At 39.5% G+C, this 23,023-nt stretch overlaps 1 protein-coding gene and 1 long non-coding RNA gene across 2 annotated transcripts in view; both read right to left on the bottom strand.

Annotated features, from left to right (window-relative positions):
- Positions 1–23,023, bottom strand: part of LOC113481332 — a 658,441-nt gene that overhangs the window by 428,994 nt on the left and 206,424 nt on the right. The gene's annotated exons all lie outside the window — the stretch shown is intronic.
- Positions 1–23,023, bottom strand: part of PARVA (parvin alpha) — a 30,747-nt gene that overhangs the window by 1,814 nt on the left and 5,910 nt on the right. The window contains exons 2-12 of the mRNA XM_026850866.1: positions 17,930–18,019; positions 17,760–17,830; positions 17,041–17,143; positions 15,035–15,175; positions 12,977–13,092; positions 8,162–8,220; positions 7,089–7,108; positions 5,657–5,718; positions 4,916–4,984; positions 3,202–3,303; positions 2,323–2,395 (exon numbers count right to left, since the gene is read on the bottom strand). Coding sequence (XP_026706667.1) covers positions 2,323–2,395; positions 3,202–3,303; positions 4,916–4,984; positions 5,657–5,718; positions 7,089–7,108; positions 8,162–8,220; positions 12,977–13,092; positions 15,035–15,175; positions 17,041–17,143; positions 17,760–17,830; positions 17,930–18,019 — 906 coding nt within the window. The remainder of the gene's footprint in view (positions 1–2,322; positions 2,396–3,201; positions 3,304–4,915; positions 4,985–5,656; positions 5,719–7,088; positions 7,109–8,161; positions 8,221–12,976; positions 13,093–15,034; positions 15,176–17,040; positions 17,144–17,759; positions 17,831–17,929; positions 18,020–23,023) is intronic.

Raw genomic sequence — 23,023 nt, 5'->3', positions numbered from 1 at the left:
TTGGTTCTTGGAATTGCCCATGAAGGTGTAAAGCAGACAGTGTGCATACTCCCGTTATCTTCCAAACCTCCAAGTAAGCTGGTAAATTGTGTATATAATCATCAGAGTTTTGCCATTATATTTACGTACCCTGATGTTTCTCACAGATCGTGAAGCGGTTACACTTTGAAGAATGAATCCAATCAAACCTATTCTTGGTGTCCCAGAGAACGCAGCCTTTGAAGAGCTAAAGATATTAGCTACATGGCAAACTCGCATCCATGGACAAAGGGTGAAAACACTCAAACCTAGATTTTATGCTGAGCCTATGCATGGTCGTGAAACCATGGCCACATGATTTTGTGGCTCCGAATGTATCGGATCAAAAACGTTTGGTATAAAATGAAGAGAAAATGCTAAAGGCTATAGAAAGGGCACATTGCTCCCACAACGTCATGTTATATCCTGCAATACTGTTTGAATATAACTCAGGCAGTTTCCTCTTTCAGGCCAGCACCTTCCTTTTCTAATACAGAAACTCCAAATGGAGAGAGAGATAACTCTTTCAATCAAGTCTTTGCAAAGTTACCAGAAGACTCCACCCTCACAACAGAATTCCACAGAAAGGTCCAAACTAAAAAGCACGCTTCCAGAGACAGCGGAGTTATTTCCATTGCTACATGTGTTTGACCAACATGTATAACATTTTACTGGTTGCAATTTTTCAAAGAGAGAAACTTGAGTTTGGCTTTGATGTACACATTTCAAGAAGTAATCTGAAAAAGCTCAAACTGCAAATGAATTCATTATAGACTCAGTAGATTAAGGCTCCGGCCATTTTTAAAGTAAAAGGTCACAGAAAGCTTTTTAATACCTTTTCAGTTATATTGCAAATAACCCAAATAAACTGTTGACCCCATAAAAATCATTGGTTTTCATACTCATTTATTTAACCGCATTCTTTTTTCCACTAAATATGTTTTTCATATTCTAAAGCACTTTTCAGCATATTTTTTCCTCAAGAACCTCAAAGAAACAGTGTAGGAATTTAAAGAGTATTTAGTATACACATTTAGGGTAAGATCCTTTTCAATACTCTTTTGCTCGCTGGAAATTTTAAGTACGGGCATTGTGCCCAATGTAACAACACATAAAACAGATGTGTTTTTCCATTCACATTGGGCAGGAAGTTTCATATTAAGCATTTCAATAATTGCACAAGAAATGTCTTATATATGCTGAAATATCCTTATGGCTTGATTTATACTGGAAAAATTAGCTGTCCCCTAGAGCAATAAATACCTGAAAAATTAAATGCCATAAGAATTTTAAACCTCTATGGGGAGTAAGGGATCACAGATACTCTCTGTTTTACTTGGATCCCTAGATTTCACTATTTCCCCCTTCTTTCTTTGACCATTTCAAACATAAAAAGTTTGTGATACAGTCACCACTGGATAGAGTTTGAGAAATCAAAAAAAAAAAAAGAAAAAATAGGCTGAGTAGGTCCAGATGAAATGCATAGGCACCGTAGGCTCAATCCTGAGACCTATTTTGTGTGTGTGTGTGCATATGTCTGCTGCTGTTATGATCTGGAAGTTGGGAGGGATGGAGAAGGAGAATGGAGCAGAACTTGATTCAGTGATGTGTGCCTGAATCTCTAGAGAGCCCTTACTATATTATAAGTAAAACTCTGAGCATTAGCTTGTATCAAATCCTCGGGGAATGACAATCCAATATTATGGCAGGAAAAGACTGTGTGCACCACAGAACGGGAATCTGCAGTGGGTCTTGAAAACACATCTGTATTGATTATTGTAGTTATCAGCAGAAGCCCAGCTACCACCCCTGTTGGGAAGAGTGGAGCAGAAGCTGCATGTCCAGCTCCTGCACAGTAAGAAGCGATAACTTCGCACTGGAGGAATCACAAAAGTACCCTCTAACATGGTGCATCAAGGGTTCTATAACCACTCCGAAAAGCTGGATTTAAACTCTGCATTTCTATGAGCACAGAGGAGCAGAGTCCTGGTCCTGCTAAAGTCACCACCCCATACCTATTCACAACTGTATTTTTTTCCTTTTGGTGAATATCTGAATATTACTGCATATGTCTGGTCACAGAAACCTTACCCTGGCCCTTCAAGAAAGAAGCCTTACAACATTTGGCATCTATCAGCCATGTAAAACACAGAGTTACCTGAGCTCTTCAATATGTATCCTGCCTTTTGCTCTTGGATTAACATTTTAACCTTCATTTAGCTACACAATAATCCCATGAGATAAAGTCTGGATGCAACACAAATTTTTAAGGAGATATAAAAAAAATAAAAATAGAGTAGATACCTTCTGGTCTTGGCTTTGGTTTTTCCAATCCACCATCCTGCATTAGCTCAAATGCAAAGGATACATTGAGGACCTAGTAATATAATAAAGGTAGTCATTGTTGTGAACTATATACAGTATAGTATAAATGGTCAAAACAAGATGTATTTAAAGCTGCAGACCCAGATGCTCAGAGGGAAAAAATAGTCAGGGCTCCATATAGCAACTGCAGATGTGGTCCATGGAATCTAGACAACCCATTGTTTTGGTTTTTTCTGGGTGGTGATGATGGTTTCAGAAAGACAAAAGTAATCAAAAAATAACATGTGAATTAGTAATACCCACAGAAAAATTACTTACAAATAAGAACAGCCCACCTCCCACAAGTTTAAAAATTGGAACATGATGGCCCATGAAGAGCTCTGTGAATAGAAGCTGAATTACCTGGATAGCTACAGAGACTGAGGTAATGGTTGGTCTTAAAATGCTGCATTGTACATATATGTCTTTATGCTTCCAAAACCATGAAACCTTTCAAATGGTAAACTCTTGGATTTTGGACATAAAAAAAAAAAATATCAGTTCTGTCATCAAATCATGTGTATAATTCTTTATACACGTAATGAACAGTAAGCCTGATTCAATGACAGCATCACACAATGGCTGCCACAATCAGCTAATACTTGCTAACCACCCTATCATTAATATAATTTTCACTTTTATTCCAGATAAGCATTAATACAGAGATCTTAAAAATGCTTGGAAATGGTTACCAGTGCAGTCCTCTCTTGATTTCAGCTATTTACATCAAACTTACGTGGAAAAGTTCGTGCCATCCTGGTACTAATAGACATGTTTATATGTTTATGTGGTTTTAACAGAAAAATGAAATCTAATTACCTTTTGTTCAAAACTATCAGGAGTCAAGAAAAAGCTGTGCAGAGGAACAAAATAGCCTTCTAGAAGACCCATTAGCAGGACTAAGTACACACCATCTGCAAACTGTAAAAAAGACATTTCTCAGTGCACTTTCCGAAGAGTAATTCATTGCTTTGCTTAATGAACAAGATATATATTGTCTAATGAAGAACTGTCAGCAAGCTACAAATATTTTAAATTGCAAGTATAAGATCTCATCTCACTTCTTTGATTCCTTTTATTTAGTGAGTATGTTCTGTTATGCCTTCTCCAAAACTGAACTAATGCTAAAATATATATGCAGAATAAAGTTCCTGGCAAGGGAGGTGGTCAGTGGCTTTGATCTACGCCTTTGCTTTCTCTTCTGCTGGCTGTGGGGGCTGGGAACAGCCACCTTTCACGCTCTCAAAGGGCAGGCATCCCCTGAGCAGAGAAAAGCAGAATCTAGGTGCAATCTCATGACTGCACTGAAATTCAGTACACTGGAGGAAATAAAGGAACAAAGAGTCGTCTTCATTCATGTTCTGCAAGTCTGTGTCAATTTAATTTTAAGTGTATGTAATCACAGATGGAAGATATCTAATTGATGTATGTTCATTTCCAGCTAAAATAATAGCAACATCCATAAGATTTTGTTAAAGGCCTCTCACTCTTACCCCTGTGGCATCAGGTCTGTCAGTGCACTGAGATATTCTCACAATCAAACTGAGTTACCTGAAGCAACACATCACCTCCCTGAGATAGGTAATTTTCTTTCAGCTGACCGAAATACAGTCTCTCATCCTAGGGAATACTGGTTTGGATAAATGCCTAAGGAGTTTCGAGGTATATTTGAGGAATATATTTTTTTGCAAAAGTAAACAATGCAATAAGCAAGCACAGGGAACAGCTTTCTAAAAACCCTTACACATATTTCCACCTCAATCTCTCTATCAGGTTGATAGCTATTTAAATAAACCAGAGATTCTTAATAACATGAATCAAGATATAAACTAAAGCCCGTCCTGAAGACACCTGGGGTTTTTTGGTAGTGCGGATCATCCTTCCTGCCTGTCCTTGTAATTTTCTTATGATAACTGCTGCAATTGTTCACATGGGGAGGTATTAATACAGTAGGATTACGCTTTCCTTTTAGCTTCTTTTCAGCCAATTTAGCAGCTGAGAACAAGAAAGAAGACCATGTACCACGCTATTTCTGTGGTGCAATCAAGCCTGCAGCCCAACTGTACAGCTGCCTATACACTTGACTAGCTTTACTCTCAAGAGCATATCTCCCTGAATAGAGTCATTGTAATCCCAGGCGATTGCGTGCTTCTGTAAAGGTAGGCAGGAAACAACTGTTCAGCTTGACACTGGATCAAACCAAGCGGACAGAGTTCTTTCCTGACCAAAACAAGCACAGGTTTTGCTTACAGCACTTGGCAGCACCCAAGAGGTAGCATCTGTTAATTAATTTTTATGCTAATAGCAGCACAAAGCTGTTTTAGAGAAATTCAGCTGCTCTCATGATTTCTTTGCTTAATCGGTGGGGGTCTTCTTCATACAAATATACTTAGAATTTAAGGGTCTCCCACTGAAATAACATCTTAGAGCTCAATCAATAATAATTCAGTGAAATTTCTAAATAAAGTTGGGGGCATAGTGCATAACCTGGTGCAACCATCTCTCCCCTTTAAGAAAGGCTGTAAAATCCTACCTGGGTCTCCAGTTCAGTGACCTCCAAATTCAATTTATTCAGATGCTTGTTCACAAAAGTGATGAGAGTCTGAAATATGAAAACAATGTAGTGAAGGCCTATTCAGAAGGGCAGCAGCTCAACGCATGCAGTATGAACTCCCCTCAGAAGAGCCTCTGCCTGAGTGAAGAGACTGCAACACAATTTTTAAGTTTTAAAACGGAGATGTGACATTACAAAAAAAAAAATTTCCTCAAGAATGAACAGAAATAAAATTAATGTGATGTATATAAATAAAAATACACTGTCAAAACATACTAATTCTTTAAAAATAAAACCCCTTGTAGCAGGCTATAGAGAAGTGGGTAATTGGACTCCACTCAAACCTGGCAGCAGCCAAAATCCTCTAGGTCAGACCCCTGGCAGTTGTAAACTGGATACCTCTCTGGCATCAGTACACACAATCTACCAGTTGGGTTCTGCTCAACACACACTTTGTGAGAACTTCTGTTTGATGGAAACTTTGATAACTACATGTTGTTCTGTGTTCCAAAGTTAGGTTCATGCTGCTAAATATTAATGAAAAGTAACATTATAATCATGAATTTGTGTATTTAAGTATAAAGCTTAATTGCATTTAATGTATGTAAACTATGCCAATTATATATTATATACATGCACGCTCACTACATAGGTACAATCAGATACACACAAGCACGCACATGCACACATTATGTATTTTAAAAATAAAAACTTCCCAACCTTTTTCACTACATTGAGTTTGTCTGGAGCATGGTCAAATAAAGTGTCAAATGCATCTCTTTCTGAAAAAGATTCAGAGATGTTAATACACTGAGCAGCAGCTGTCCAAATGCAGAATAAATACTTACTGGGGCACATACTTGTCTGAGACAACACAGTCAGCAAAAGGTTTCAGTGTAGTACCACGTGTTTTGCATACTGCTCTCTTGTTAGAAGCTGCTAGTAGCTTATTCTCTGTTATTTATAGAAAGCATCATTTTCAAGTAGGATTTGTATTACATAACAACTCTGTTTCTCAAAAATGAACAAAGAATGGTATCTTTACGTATAAAACCTTAAACAGCCAGACACAGGGAGCTAAGTAACCAAATCATTTTGTGCAGAACAACAGGAGTTTACATCTGGAATCACTACATCTATAGAGGAGGATTTTCCCCATGGGCCACTGACTGCATTGTGGTGTGCTGTATTATTAACCACCTCAAGCAAGCTCATGATTACATAGCTGCAATATAATACTTTGTATAGATGTTTCTGGGCCATTCTGATATGCAATTTAAGACATTATCAGGAGGACAGGCAACCTAGGGTAGCATGACTGGAGTGCTACTGTAGTCACCTTCTGAAGAAAACAGAAAAAACTAAATATAAGGAGGCACCAGAGACTTTTCTGAGCAATTTTCACCCTGACAATCATTTGAATGATAGCAAATGACTCCACAAAAAGCTACATTCATGCTCCTCAATAACAAAATGCTGGAGAAGATCCAAAGGTGTTTGTAGAAGGCAGACTTTCTACAGAGCAAGCCTGCTCAGGGATGTCACTGGGAAATGACGTCGTGCATGAAGCCTTTTGTATCAGCTGTAAGACAGCCATTGAAATAAGACAAGGAGCAATCGCTAAATTCTTGGTGGGACTCCACCTAAGCTCCTCAGATGAGTGTTTTCTGCTGGCCAGGCATTTGGCCAGTCTATGTACTAGCAGTAAGACATACAAGGCACAGGAACTTGCATGGTATTTAGCCTGCTGAACAATGACTCCAAGTCATAAAGTGTAAGTAGGTAATGTATGCAAGAATGCCAACAAGTTCACCACCTGGTTTATAAGACAAGACATCACTTCATATTACGCTGGGAACTTATGACCATTAGTAGTATTACAGTAATGTTCTGGAGGCTAAAACACAAAGCACCTTCAAATTACCACGTACTAAAAAGCAATGAAATGTGTTTTAAAGATGGTCAGACTGATTTTAATGCTTTTTCCCTTTTGTTAACTGCCACAATAGCCTGTGGTGCATATATTTATGTATTTGCCAGTTGAACTTGAAATCATCTACTTCCTTGCAGTTGGATCAAAGTGCCCACCCACTGCAGAACTAATGTATACTTTGGCTGCCTCAAGAAAAAGATAATAATCAAATGAACTTACCATGCCTTCCTGATAATGCCCTATGAAAAAAAAAAAAAAAAACAAACAACAAAAAGAACAAAACACAGTTAGGTATAATTCACTTGCAGACACTGTGCTGCAAAAGAAAAGAGCATGCATGGCCATCTTCAGCTTGGTGAAAACCGGAGTAGATCCATGGAATTAAGAAAACCTTCATCAAGTTACTCCAGCTGAGAATCTGGCTTAGTCTGGAGTCCATCAGTATAGTATCTCCTGGCTGCACTGAAGTCTCATGGCAGGACAGATCTCCGGTTTTCTACTATTGAACCAAATCAACACACCTTGCCTGAGTGAAGAAGGCTTTTTCATACTGATTTTGTGAAAACTTTTCCCTTTGTTTTAAAGATGCTTTTACCACACCAACTACAATACAATTTCAGCCAAAACAATGCTTGGACTGGGTTCTTAATGACTGCAGCATTTAGCTCCAGCTAATCCCTCATATAACTATTACATGTAAACTAATCCAAAGATTAATAAATCAATAGTCCAGCTTCTTTCCATTCTATTAGAAACCAGGGTATTCTACTATTGTTTTCTGTTGGTTTGGAATAACTTTTCTGTTATAAACTGTTTGGTGAGATGACACATGCAAGGCTTACTACTGTCATTTTTACATCCCCAAACATCTAAAATTAGTCCTATCACATTCCTTTTTGAAAGCATCTAGTTCTCTATCAAATAAATACCAACATAAAAGAACGAGGCATATCTTTCTTGTTTGTTTGAAGGACTTTTGAATAAAACAATAAGAAATATAATAAAGAAATAAATCAGTAGCAGATAAATACAGAGATTTGGTATATCTTCACTCTGTCTTCTCTTTTATCCTAGTCCCCTGCTTTTAGATCCCCAGCTCTGTATTTCCTCACCCTTTTATAATTTTAGATGCATGTTTGCAGCTCTTGAAAAGGCTAAAACAGAGTCACTGGCTGATGCATCATCTTCCCTGGAACCCCAATACCAAAATCTAAATATCAGCAAATGTTTGAATTTCTGAAACGCATCTGTGTTCAATTACTGAACTGCTGGCAAAAGTGGTGTTGACATACTCAGTGTTACCAGTTATTTCCTCTTGGATTTGTCGAGACTGGAGGATTCCTTCGCGTTTCTGGAAAAAATAAAAAATGACATTTTTCTCAGTAAAGTTTAATGCTTAGGGTACAGAGTAAAAATTTGTGATCCACAAACATAATTAGATAAGAAACCTGCAAAATAAAAACTTTTTTAGCATGAACTCACAGTAATACACTCTTTCAACCTTGCAAGTATTTCAGAAAACTCCTTTGTACATTAAAAGGAAACTTGAAACTCCACCTGTAGAAGGAAGTATTTCTTTTCCTTTCTCCATTGTTCTTAATTCACTTTTCTTTTAAAGGCCTCAATTCAGCAAGACATTTGAAACACCCAAACATGTATGTATGTATTTTAGTAGAGGTATGGCTAGGTGAGTTGAATTAAACCTTGTATTTCAAAGAAGAGCTTGGCAGATGGTGCCCATCCTTCTCTTTTGCAAAAATCTTGCCCCCAGGCTATCTGTTCTTTCTGTCCTGTTCATACTCTCTTTTTTTTTTGCCTCAGTTTTTCCCTCTTCTGACTTCTCTCCACACAGAGAGCTCTATTTGATTGTGATGGAAACTCAAAATGGGGGATAATCCATTCCCAGCCTGCTCCAGACCCTAGTCATCTTGGTGTTAATATAGGCATCGACCTCAATGTTCTTCAGATGCGAGAAGCCCTTTGCACATGGTGGTGAGTGGCCTGTGGCTAGAAGCTGTACACAAAATGGCAGAAGCCAACTCAAATGGTTGCTATTTGAGTCAGTTGGAAAATGAAGGAGTTTAAACATTTGACATTGTTTCCAGTATGCTGATCACAGTCATCTGGTGGTGGTGTAAATACCGCACATATGTTTTGCCTCTCTTTGTGTTAATTCTGTTCACTGGAATTAGTAAAATTTTGCAGTACAAAAAGAAAAGTCAGGCAAATGCTGACGACTGCATGTAAAGTCTAGACGTTAGGCAATTATTTATGATTCTTCACTCCCTGTCATAAAAGGAAATGAGAAAAATAATTTTATGCTGGTCCTAGACTTGCCTTGTATGTGGAAAAGAGAAAAGGAGAATAACCTTTTGGAAAGTCCTTTATGGCATGTGGACTGGGACTGCTGTTCTTCCCTGCCCTAGAGAAGAGAGCTTACCCCTACCCAAGGCAGTCCCCGGTGTATCATGTGCAGAGGATTTGGCCAGGCTTGAGTCTATTACTTCTATACTGCATAACTAAAACATATGAGGATCAAACTTACTTTCTGCAAGAAAGCCATAATACGTGGCACCCTCTGGGTCACTTCAGACTGGCACTTGGAGTAACCTGAACTGTCCTTTTAGCTACAGGACAGTTTCAGGGGGGTTTTGTTATATTTTTAAAAATTCTTTTACTAAATCTCTTGCACGCCATTAAAACTGCATTCAGGGAGGACATCTGAACGTTAAAAAGACAGAGTGGAGTCCACTGTGCTACATACTGAAAGAGGGGGCACAGAAAGCTGCAGGGACATCTTCTGTCATACACCTCGAAAACCTGAAGAAAAACATCATTTAGGGCTATCTTCATTTCCAGCTTGTGCAGACAGCAACAGTGCAAGTCTTGCACTTGAAGTAACAACCCAGTTCATCCTAGGTCAAGTTAGAATTCTACTCTGTTTAGCATTTTTGTTTATTTTCCCCTTTGCTGTAGGGTGAAAGGAAACTTATTTTCTCCCAATGGTGACTAACATGCCAATGATACCTTCTGGAGCAAAAGCCCCATTACTCTTGTCCGCTAGATGAGTTGAGCACCACAGCAATGGGAACTGTACTTCTCAGTGCCCAGTCCGGTGATACGGGAGAAGAAAAAGGCTTCTACCTGTACTCTACCTTCCCTCTGAAAATGTGCAAAAATAGCCTAAAACATTTTCCAGTACCAATATAAAATATAGTTCCCTTGTTGATACACTGCAATTAATATAAATAAGAATTCTGCACCCTAATCCTACTGTTGGGGAAAAAAAAAATAAGACAAGACATCAATCCCTAGTTTTGCACCTGGCATCTGATCACTGATATTAATGGAATTTCCACACTGCCCAAATGTAACATGCATCTGCTGGACACTTACTTGACCAGCACATGTCAAGACAGACTTTCCAATGCTCTTGATTTGGAAGAGGCTGGTGAAAAAGTCTCAATGGCAACAATCAGAATGGACCTTCGAAACACTAGTCTAAGCACCTTCTCTGTGAAGGCTGCTTCCCATAAATCTTTCGTGCTTTAAACACTCTCCACCTCAAAATTGACCCTAACACTGATGACACCTGTTGTGAAGTTTGTTTTATACTAGAGAATGACACAATATTCCTAAAAATACAAAGAAGTGTTACTGAATACTCAAAAGAGTGTCCAGCGATGTTCCTTAAAGACAACAGTGGCTATAACTGAAATAACAAATGATAAAAATGAACATCTACTATTGGAAAGTCACAAGAAACAAAGCATGAATTAATATTCCCCCTGAAAGAGAAAAGCTGGGTGCACATTCCAGAGACCACAGAAGACTACTTGGACAGGCTTGGCATCTTCTTCCCTCACAGCTGCAAGACTCCACTAAAGGCCATGGAAGAGCTTCCTAATCACTGATCATTTTAAAGATCACACAAAGCCTCAGTTTTGTTAAAAGTTAGTCATTCTATTACTACGGAAGGAAAAGAAAATAATATAACAAAACAGCTACAAAAGGTCCAACTATCACATTTTTCCCCAAATCAGCTTATAACCCAGATTTCATATTAGTCTCATTGCTAGCAGCTTTTGTACAAAACAGCCAAAGGAAACAAGTTTTCATAAGAACTGTGCTGATTACCTGTTGGGCATTAGCACATTTTTTGTTTCAGAAATATCTTTGTTTCTATTTCAATAAACTACGCGCAGCCAACAGGGTACCCCTCACATTTTATGTGTTTCTAACCCAACAAAACCATGAATGGATGAAGATGGTCTTCCTTAAAGACTTCAGAAAAGCCCTTTGCTCCTTTATTTCCTCTCTCTTTACTATTCCCTTTATCAAACTGTACAGATTAGAATTTAAAACCACCTACCACATGGTCTGTTAAACTTCCCTAGGCATGACCTTACTTTACAGAATGTATGAGGGTTTAGAACATGAGGCGTGCAAGTCTGAATATTAAATTAGGCTCTAGGATCTGCTGACTGTTGATTAAAACAAAGGGTACATGATGAATTATATAGAACCAATCCCACAGGACATGAAAGACAGATTTAAAAAATAAAAACCCAACCCCCCATAAAATAAAAATGAAAAAAAAAAATCTCATTAAGAATACTGGCCCCCACCCTCTGTTAATGAGAATCAGCATAGCCTTGGAGTTCCTCTGACTGACTTTCACCAAGGACTGCGTCTGGAGGATGAAATCTACTACAACGTTACTTGGATTTTATTCTGGTGCAACTGCTTTCTCTGCAATTCACTGGCGCCTGAGCTACAGCTGTGTAGCTAAGAGGCAGAGCAGTGAGCCAGATTCTCCCACTACTTATTGTTTTTAAATTGGTTTATCTGTACAGATTTCAGTGGATTTGCTGTTGAACTACATTAGCCTATTAAACGAGAGGACAATTACATCCATTGATTTCAACAGGAATTTTGTCTGGACATATGGAGTGACAGCAGAATGCAAGATCTGGTTCTCTATTTTAGGACTGTGTTCTTTTTCTGGTTTAGTTTCTCATCCTAAAGATGCTCTGACTGCTGCACTCCTGTTTCCTTAAGCTTCGAGATAAACCAGTGTCATTAATATATTTATAATAGCCAAAGGAAAGTTCTTGAAAATTATGTTCCTCTGAACCCTTCGATAGGTAAGTGCAGATTTCCTGGGGCTCTCTTTCATCATCTGTAGAGAAGGCCATGAAGCAGAACCTGAGAGTCAATGAGTCACTATCAGGCATCAGTTATATATCTACCAGAGACTCCCCTTCAGATTCCTCCACAAATTACAAAACTCATCTGATTCAAACGCTGGAAAAAGGAGATCTGTCCCACAGATTTTCAGTCACACAAAACTGAAGCAATAGCTCGTTGCACCAGGTACTTCATGGTAACACCAGTTAAAACACATAAATACAGACAGTTAACAGTGTGAAAAGTAAAGGCAAAGTTAATTGGAGAGAAAGAAAAAAAGATTAAATGGGAAGAGACCAAATAAGATAGAGCAAGCACAAATCCAACTGAAAGAAAAATCATCAACAGAATCACATGAAGAGTTGGGATGGATTAGGCTCTAACAAGGAGACTGACTGACACAAAAGATTTAGTTGACGGGGTATTTTTTGCATGCTTATGAGAAAGCCAACACTGTAATCAGACTAAATTAGCATGCACAAGGCTGAAAAAGAATATTTAGTCACCTACCACGAATCTGAATGTAATAAACAGTGACAATTCATCATTCAGTGCCAAGAATGATTTGAATCTCTACACAAGCGAGAAGACCATCAAAAATGGGAAAAATAATAATTCTAGAGATCATATCGGGTGATAAACACATTCCAACAATAATAATGCTTCATATATTTTTAATGTCAGAGTCTGGTCACTTCACAATCAAAATAAGATATTCTGAGCCACAGCTCAATCTGGGAAAGCACTTCTGCCTCTTTCTGGTTGAAGCATTGTCAGCAGGGAAGATGCACGTGTGTTTCTTGTAAGGCAGAGAGGGGCAGGCATGCCTGCCCAAACAGAAACTCTAGATGTATTTTTCAAGAAACCCCTCAGCCAATTTCATAACACTGCCGAGAGCCGTTTGACACCGCTCTTACCTGCACGACCACCACCTGAATGGACACATGATCTGGGAGTCTGATGGGTGCTCGGAAATACTGTGATAATGCAACCAGAAGGTGAAGTATTGCTACGAGACTTTTAGCATGAACAGCTGAAATAGATATTAAAAGCACAAGTTACAAACTGCAGAGTAACCAGGGCACATATTCTGACGTTTTAGGAGGCAGGGATTACGAGACCTTTTTCCTCCCGCCACCTGGAGCCAGAAGGCACTCTTAAGGGCCCTTGCCTTTACTGGCCTCCTCCTGCCCAACAGGTCAGCGATGTTTGTCAGCACCAAAGCATTACTTTTTGCAACATGTCTGGATGCCGTGGGCTTATGTAGATGAAAATCTAAAGATAATCCAAAAGCCAGATTTCATATACAGCAGTGCTGTCTGCATTCTCCTTTCCTCTATTCCCTTTATTTCAGTAAGGATTTATGGACTATCAGAAAGATATTTTTGTACTCATAACATGCACTTATTCATTTTTAAGTGTCACAGTGTCTGCAGGATGATAAACGAGCCTATTTTGGCAGAAGCCTTCAGCAGTAACTTACTAAACTCAATGACTCAAACATTCCTCATGAAGTTGTTACAGTTCTTGTTATTGAACCTTTTTCACAGCAGGTTTCATATGGGTAGTTAACACTAACATGACTTACAAGATATCAAAAGCCATACTGTAGGAAATCCCTAATCAAATATCAAACCATTGGCATGAAAATGAATAATTTCCAATTATTGTTGCCTTTCTTATTCTTCTATTTTGTTTTAGCATTTAGAGTCTTCCCAGAGTAAATATTCCTAAATGACCTTTGATAGCTACAGTAATGTTTTCTGTACTTGAATTAACCAGTAACTACTACCTTACTTCATTGGTAAAGCAGGATCAGATTCACTAAAATGTCCTTCACTACTTTCCAACGCAAGTCTCAGCTATGCCACGGAGATACCCATTCATATAAAATGTGGTATCTCTGTCAAATTTTGCAGGGGTGCCAGTGGTCACGGATGAGGTGCTTTAGCCAAGCACTAGAAAGATGTCTGTCTGCCTAGCACTGCTGTGTGCTACAGCTGGCTCCAGCTGCTGCTGTCTATCTCTACTTTAGCTCTAAAACACATGTAAAACATTAAATTAAAACTAGAAGTTAAATTGTCAGGCCGCTCCAAACACCCTGCCTCCAGCTGCTTAACAGAGAATGGAAAAAACCTGGGGAGATACTGAAGAGAGATGGGGACAGAAAACTCAGTGCAACCACACCAAGGGGAAGGTCAGAGATGCCTAATGTGCACTCTTCCTCCCTTGAGCTATTTCTCTCCCTCTCACTAATTTATTGTGAATGGAACAGGATACAAAACAGCTCAGCTCAAGACAGGTAGAGGAGACAGGGAAACTGCTATATACTGGTCAAGGTATTCACCGGCGTGAAATGATTCTGGATACCAAACTTAAAACGGATTAGGAGGCCTAATTTTCTAAAACTGATGATAATCTGCTTTCAGCAGCACATATACACTAAAATGTCTTGTGTAGGGCCACTAAGGGTATTTCTATTAGATATTACTATGTTCATTTTAATACAATAAAACAGGAAGAGTGGAGTCCTGATCTCGATGAGAATTTTGTATTCAAAATCAATAGGTCAGTTTTAGGCTTAAATGATCAGAAATATTATTCATATTTATGTTGAAAATTTTACACAGAGAGTCCTAAGACCTGACTCTCCTTCTGTCTATCTCCTACATTTATGCAGGTACTCAGCTGTTCAAACAAACCAATTTAGTAACAGAAAATTAAAGCTTGCATGGATATGAACTTAAGAGCAGAAATACCGTACTTTGACAGACTCTGAAAAGACAGTTTATTTAAGTTGGAGGTTGAACGCCAGTAACGAGGGTAGAGCGTACCACATCTGGAAGTGCCCTGCAGAGCAGCTCCTACCATAAATAGAGCCTTCCCTTATCGTCGGATATTTCAGAATTCCAGATAGTAGCTATAAACTCTGGGCTGTCAACAAATGAGAACTGCACAGAAAACACACAACTTACAGTCAACGTTCCATTTAATGCTTCTTGGGGGGAGTTTAAGGGTTTCATTGATCTTTTCAAGCACTGTCTGTAGCTTCTGTTTCTGAGCAATTTCAGACTGAGTAACTTCAGCAACATTCAGCTTCTCGCTTTCAAGTTTCTCTGAAGTGATAATACAAGAAAACCCAAGAAAAACCATTGTCAACTCCATGAAGAACACAAAGACGTTCCACGCACCCAGACGTACATTCAGGAGATATTAAGACTTCCTAGTTTTAAAATTATCTGGTTTTCCTTCCAGAACCACTTTCCCCCCACACTTCTGAGCTCCTAAAGATACAGTTCACATTTTCGCTTTATTTACCCAGTGCCAAGGGAAAGGCCAAGTATTAATGAAAGCCACATTACTGGCTCACAAATATTTGCTGCACCTCCCTTTAGGGAGCCCCAGACTCGGCAGTAAGGCCCATTACCTCTGCTGGTACTGGATAAAGGGTATTCTGTATGCAAGTGTGTTGTACAGCAGGCCATCAAACCTAGGAAACGGATGCTAACTTTAAGAAGATTTGTTTCCCCAATCTCAGCCTCATGGCTTCTCCCTCAGAGTCAGGAGATTTTAAAATTTTACTCGGCCCATTTGATGATAAAAGTTACATGACACTTTATTCATAGAGGTGGCAGATGCACCCAAAAAAATGCAAACAAGTATTTCTGAAGGTATGAAAGCAACTAAAACCTTGAGCAATTTCTTTCTATGAAACTATAACAGAATTTGCAGTAGCAAAATTTGCAGTAGATTTTAAAATCCTTTCTGAATTGGTTTGTTAATAATTAGTACAGATTGCTAGGTGTATTACACACACGGCTTATGTTTACCATTAAATAGTAAGCAAAGAACATTTAGCAGTAAAATCTCCCTGATAACAACACCAGAAACAAAATGCTTGGTCACCTATCAATTTACTTCTATGAAAGAATATCTTATTAAGAGATAATGGAAAGTATCTCATTAAGAGATAATTAAGAGATACAGGTTTCTTGTGCCTCCACAGAAATCAGTCTGTGCACAGTCTCACAGCAAGACCAAAGTCTTTAGTTAGCAGAGACCTGATCCATAAGGAACTAAGAGTAATGGAAAAGATTTCACTGAAATCAGTAAGTGCTGGATCAGTATACACACACGTAGAGTCAGGCCCTATCTGATATGCATTTCTGGGGGCTGGGTGAAGCCACTGGAGGTCTGCCCATGAGAATCGAATTGCTCAGTCTGGGGCACATCCAGTCCATCACAATATATTAAATAGCTTAACCATTCATAGAAGGGAAGAGTCTGTGTAGTCTTTATTAGAAGTGCTCACATGATGTTTCAAGATTCATTTAAGATACTGAAAAGAAATTTACTGGAGACTTTATGAGCTGTAATAACTAAGAAAATGGCTTCCAAGCCAACAGTTAAAAAAGCACATGCCAGCTCTGCATTAGCAGTTGCTTTTCTCTATCTGCTTCTCAGCTGAAGCTCAGTTTGCAGTCCACCGGGTACCATTTACCTCAGTAACATTAAAAGCCAGACATCAAATCAGAAAGCAAGTCCAACTTTCCAGAGGAACTTCGCGTTGTGAATAAACTGCAGTATGGAACCAGCAGAGATTAAAAACATCCACCATTGTACTGAAAATACCCTTGCCTTCAAACTTACTTTCCACTTGTAACACGGTTAAGTTTGTACAGCACATATGCAGATAATAAATTTAATTGGAGTGTATACTGCTGCCAAGTCAAGAACCCTCCCTCTCTAGCACCCCAGGTAGGCTTTATGCTGTTCTCATCAACTGCACAGCACCACACATCGCACTGTAGCTATAAGGATTGTGCATACAGCCTATTGCTCAAGGGTTTCATAATACAATGCTATTTTTATATCACTTTGTGGCATAAATGTAAGATGATACCAAAGCTTCTAAGTAGGAACAAGTGATCTACTTACTGACAAAGTGCCCCAACAGCATGCGCATATATTTTTTTCTTACCAAATAATTTCTGCAGTACTTGTCCATCATACAGGTCTTCAGCCAAGTCTTTCACAATAATCCTCTCTCCTACCAACACATCATTAATCCAGTCAATTAATACCTATATGGGAAACACAAATTTGGCAGTATTATGCACTATTCATTTGCAATTTAAAACACATGTCATTTTGTACAATGACGAAACTATTTAGCAGAAAGAATACCAAAGCTGCAATGGCTCAAAGTACAATCAGTCCGAAAGACCATCAGAAGAAAATAGGAAGGATTCTTTTAAGGTGGCTGTGTCAATGCACCACAAGGTCTAGACAAATCCTGGATCGATGCCATGCTTTCTGGAGTGAAATCTGCCAGTAGTACTTTAACGTTTGCTCTAAAGCAAAAGGTCTTGAAATCGGTTATGATGAAACTTTCTGCTGAAGTTCTAACCCCAAGAATCACAAAGACTATGAGGGAAGTCAGTGTGATCTTAGATTGGGGGTGGGATGGGACTAAGAATTTGAACTCAGGATTTTAATCCAAATTCATAAGTATTTCTGTGCCGTATCTAGAAAAAGATACTGCAACAAATGACCTGTCCATTTCACTGGGATGTACACCCCACACAGTTTCATTTAATTAATATCTAAACAGTGCTTTGAAGTGCTCAAATGAGAGAGGCAGGGATAGACCTAAAAACAGTTTCACTTTTCTGAAAGTGTTTACATGCTTTTCATTACCTTCATTAGTTCTTGTAATTTTGGGTCATTTCTTGAATTTGGATCAACCATTGTTCGGACTTCATTTTCCTCTGGAAGGTTTAAAAGAAAGATATTAGAAACTATTACAGGCATGACACTTTATTTTACATCAAGCTTTTATGTTGAGATGTAAAATTGTGGTGAATTACCTAGCATAGTGTCCTCAGGGTCTAGTTCGAATGGAATTGGACTGAGAGGTAAGTTAATGGCATTTATTCCTTCTTCCTGTAATTCAGATACTAGGAAATAAAAAAGAAGAGCTTGGTCAAATTTCAATTCAATTTTACTTACTATTTCACTCTTGCTAAAAGTAGCATTAATTGTCTTAATTTCTTTATAAGAACATGACTCTATTAGATAAGCCACTAGGTGTAATTACAGCAATAAAACATAGCTAACAAAAATGGGAGGCCCAGCCAACAAACCTTTACTTGTATGAGTAGATTTTGCATGGATAATGGGACGGGAATCAATGCAATTTCCTCAAACCTTTTCCAGGATAAGGCCCATTGTCCTCAAATTTTAAAAGGTTCCCTTGCATTTTAATAATTTTGACATTTTAACACTAATGAATCATTTTAGCTGAGGGAAATGATTACTGCTCTCAGCAACGTCACCCTGGCTCTGGGGATGCTTCAAGTTTAGATACTTCAGAAGAGCTGGGTCTCGCTGTATATCCACCACACAGGAGGTGCCAGACTGACAAGCCCTTTAGGACTGAAGGTGCAGGCGCAGCACACGGCTACCTCACAGACCAACTACAGCACACTGTGGGATGCTTCTGGCCTGTGTTCTTGGGCTTTCATCAGTAACCATGGCAGCAGGACACAGGTGTAAGATGACGAACCCACGAAAGTACTGCCTTTGTGCAGAGTTCAGACACGGGTTGGGAAAGAATCTGGACACAGGAATGAGGACGTAATCCAGGATCCCACAGTTTGGAGATGCCCACCGCTGTCAGGAAATACGGATGAGTTCTTGCTCAGCCAAAGTCCCCTAACACTGCAAAAATCAATGTTCTTATAACACATGGTCTGAGAGCGCAGGAGCAGAGAGATGCAGAGAAGTGTAAAGGCAGCCCTGCCACTAGTTCTGTGCAGTACAGGTTCTGTACCCGGCCCAGTTCAGAGCAACTTCATTCATTCCTCCAGGTGACCCAGACTTTAACAGGCTGCAGAGACAAAACGCTTCCTTCACCGCCCAAACATGCTTCCGTAACAGAAGAGAATAAATACAACCAACCCAGTACGCTAATCCCACCACTATGGAGGAACACAACGCACTGGGCAGGGAGAGGACCCACTCTGGGATCAGACAAGTTCGTACCTCAGAAGTCGCTGTCTTATGAATGACAAGTAAGCAATGTTGTTTTGACCACTTGTTTTCCAGTGTACAGACCTTCAACAGAACTGGTTACAGCAACAATACAACTGTTCCAGTCGGAGTTTAAACCTAAAAAGCTTCCTTCAACCATTCTGCACGCGTCCTAAAGATTCAGGTAACTGTACACACCTTCTGACATGGACTCAAATATATGATTTATATGCAGATTTACCATTTAACATTTCAGATATAGTACCTGAAGCTTTCCTCAGTTTAATTTGAAAATTACAGAAACAATTTAGGTTCGGAGAAAACAGAAAAGTAGAAAGGGACCTTGTGCTTTGTTCCTGTCCCCGTGGCTGCCTTGTAAGTTAGCTTTTGGAAAACAGTTTTACCTTTCTGCCTTAACTTCCCGTGTGTAGTACGCACAGCTAAGTTTCACATGAACACTGAGATAATCAGTCAGTTGGTGTGATAACAGTACTTAAGACTTTCCAAATATTTTCTGTGCTTTGTGAAACGTTTTGTGCTCTGCCAGGTGAAAGGCCTGTGCATATTTCAAGAGTGTGTGTAGCTGTATTCAGACACCTATGTGAGATTCACAGCAGTAAGGCTGGTAGAATGCTTATTACTTTTATTTGCACAGAAATAACTTTGAAAAATCCTTGCCTTCAATACTGAAACACTAACTTCACTCCACGCATTCACCCCGCTTATGTATCTGTAAAATACAAACACTGAGGAGCTCTAAGAAGTTGTAAAATAATGTTGACAATAATAGTTCCCTCGATTGTTGTATATCCTCTGAAACTGATGGCTGAGAGCAATGGACCAAATTAATCCCTCATGTAACTCCACTGAGTTCTGAGGAGTTATAGAAAGGATGAATTTGGTCTAGCATGTACAATCTCAGGAACTGTTTACACTTAATGGCAATTTTTGAACTGCTAGCACTCCTTAGAGAAAATCATTGCTGGTTTTATTAACCTCTTTGATTTTTATTTTTTTTTAATTTTGGTTCAAAATGGTTATGGGCATAAAAATGTCAGTGGATAGAAGACTTCCATGTGGAGGTCTTTCTGTTCTGAAATGTTCAGTGCATGGACGACTTACACACAAAGGTTCCTCGGCAGCAAACATTTTTTTTCACATTGATCCCAAGAGGGAACATAGTAAATAAAATCTGTTCAAGCCAACTGCCTCCACTGATTTCTCCCATCCCAAAGGGCTGGATGCTCTGCTCGAGCAAGACACACTGAAGGAAGCACCCAGCTTATTTTCCTAGTGAAGGACAGGGGGGGGAAGATTTTGGCTTCTCTCTCCAGGGAGCAACCCACTGGCAGAGCTCACGGACACTTCTTCAGGGAGACTGGGTGGACCTTTCAAGGCTGAATGTTTTCAGGCATTCTTTACAAGGCCCACTGAACCTCCCCATATTTGCCCTCCACTGTGCACAACTATTAAATTCTACTTTTAATAACATAACCTTCATCATATTATCAGAGTTTCTGAAAATAAAGCAAACAAAATAATGCCCTATCTTTGCATGGAAAGGGAACATAAAATACAAATAAAATAATAATAAATACACAAGAAAAACTAATACACTGTTCCAGAACGCACTGCAAGTGTGGTATTTATTGTAGAGCAGGGCCTAAGTCCTGCTTCGCTGTACACCGGTATACACGAGCGGTGCTTCTGTTCCCCCAGGCAGGTCACTCGAATCGCCAGTATTTCTCACGCCTGCCCAAGCCACATGCAGAACCTACCCAGCACACCTCTGGATGACCCAAGATCCCAGATGGATCCAGTTTGCCAGAGGACAGCTCCTCCTTAGCCACTGCACTCTGCAGCGCACAACCCATGCCCAAGGTTTGTATTAGTCCTGTAATAAAGACTCCTCCTGCCCTCCTGTCCCCTACAAACAGAAAACATGATGGAGAAACCCCGAGCCTGATAGCATCTTTTTCATTTCTTTCCCAATACCGAAAAGATTTAACAACAGATTATTAAGACTACTAAAAGGAGCAGGTAAGAACACATGAATTATATCAAGCTGTACATAAAGGGAGAGAAAAGGTATTATGTAGTATAGCCTCACTTTCTAAACATTTCTATCAAAAACGTTCCATGACAAACCACTATTATACTCAGGTGTTTATAGAGGAACCACAAAAATGTGATTGAGGTTAAGAGTTTGCATGCCACAGTTTCAGCAGAGGAATCCATTTTTCAGATGCTTTTCATTAATTTGTTATAATTAATTTTCATTAAAATCACTTCAGCAATTTAGTATTTCAATAAAAACAAAGCACACAGGTTTGAGACACTTTCTGCAGCAGCTGAAATTAAAATAAGATCATCTAATTTCTTGAAATACTCTGTGGAATGATTTGGAGCGTCGGGAAGATCCCCACTCTGAGTCTGACAGTGTACAGACCAGGAAGGGAAGAGGGGACACCGCTGCAGCAGGTCATTTATACCAGAGCAGCTGCCAGGAGGCAGAGCAGTGCACGGGGACCCACGGCAGCTCCTCTGCAGGGCAGCGTCCACCGAGTTGTCTGCTGTGACATCAGGCACGCCTGCCCACTGGACAGCCCCACCGCTAGACTGAAGAACCCCTTCCTGTTCTCACCCTCTGCTGCAGCCCAGATACCGCCCGGTGTTGGCTACCGTGGGGCTTGTTTTCATCGTGCTTACATTGGCGCGATTAGGGACTTTATCCTTTTGGGCACGAGAGGAAAATCCAGTCCTTCATGGTTTTTTTACAAAAGTAAACCCCCCAGGCTGAGTGGAACTGGGGGCTGAATGTACTTTTAAAGGCAGACCCTTAAAAGCAACAGTTACACATGGGCCAGACAAATCTCGATGTGAAAGTGCGTTTTAGCTCTGGATAAGAAATGGACACTTCTGCCCAGACTTCTGATTCAGCTCCACATGTCAAATTTGTTATGATGTCATCAAGCGCAACTCCGCTGCTATCAGCTGTCAACAGACTTCCTCCTATCATGCCAGCACCAAATTTGGCCCCAGAGCTGGGGAGCCCACAAGCTTGTATCAACAGCAACTACAGCAGCTATTTTAAGCTGGAGAGAGTTCTTACTGTTTTAGATGCTCTAGGATTACAAGGTCATAAACCTATGCTATCAAATCCATGCAGGTGCTCCGAGCCAGGCTTTGCCCTTTGATGCATGCATCCAACTGCCATTGAAACTGCTGGACGCCGAGCACATCTGACCTAAATGATTCTATGAAAGTGGAGTACTGCCCATACGGTTTAAATTGGCTTAATTCCTCTAGTACATGAAGCCTGTTGCTCCACATTGTATTTATTAGACAGTTTCATTTGGGTTTTTTACTTGTTTATTTTGTGTGCTGAAGGCTTTTTGCTCCCCTGTTTAGTATTCAGGGCTTAATGTTATTCTGATTTGAATAAAACGCATCCTATTATTTAACTGAGCTCAGAAATGCCACATCACCCAATGCACTCTCTGTGGTTTAGACGTATTTTAGCATATCTATCCAATGAATCATAAAATAAATACAGCAAGATGTAGTGTTAAATGGTCGCTCCTCTGAGTGCTACAGCCATGTCTTTCCATATAATTGATTCCGTACTTACAAAACTAAAATTACTCAAGTGCTACAACACTAACAGACAGATTCTGAAAGTCTGTGACTAACTAGAACTGAGCCCTAATGCTGGAGGAGCACAGTGACACAACATTTCTAACCTCAGTCTTCCAAACCCAGCAGATTTAAATACATGCATACACACCTACAGAAATATATACACACACACTTCTGCAGTTCTTTAACTGCCTTTCTTTAATGTAAGGGTTTTCCATTCAAGGTCTTCTCTGCCATTTTTAAGATTGCAAAGACTTTTGGTTTTGGGTTGGGGGGGGGGATCATTGTTA

This window comes from Athene cunicularia (genome assembly GCF_003259725.1).
Source record: "Athene cunicularia isolate RWA chromosome 5 unlocalized genomic scaffold, athCun1 chr5_part3, whole genome shotgun sequence".
NCBI lineage: Eukaryota > Metazoa > Chordata > Aves > Strigiformes > Strigidae > Athene > Athene cunicularia.
The sequence above is the reverse complement of the archived record's forward strand: the minus strand, read 5'-3'. Positions and strand labels throughout refer to the sequence as shown.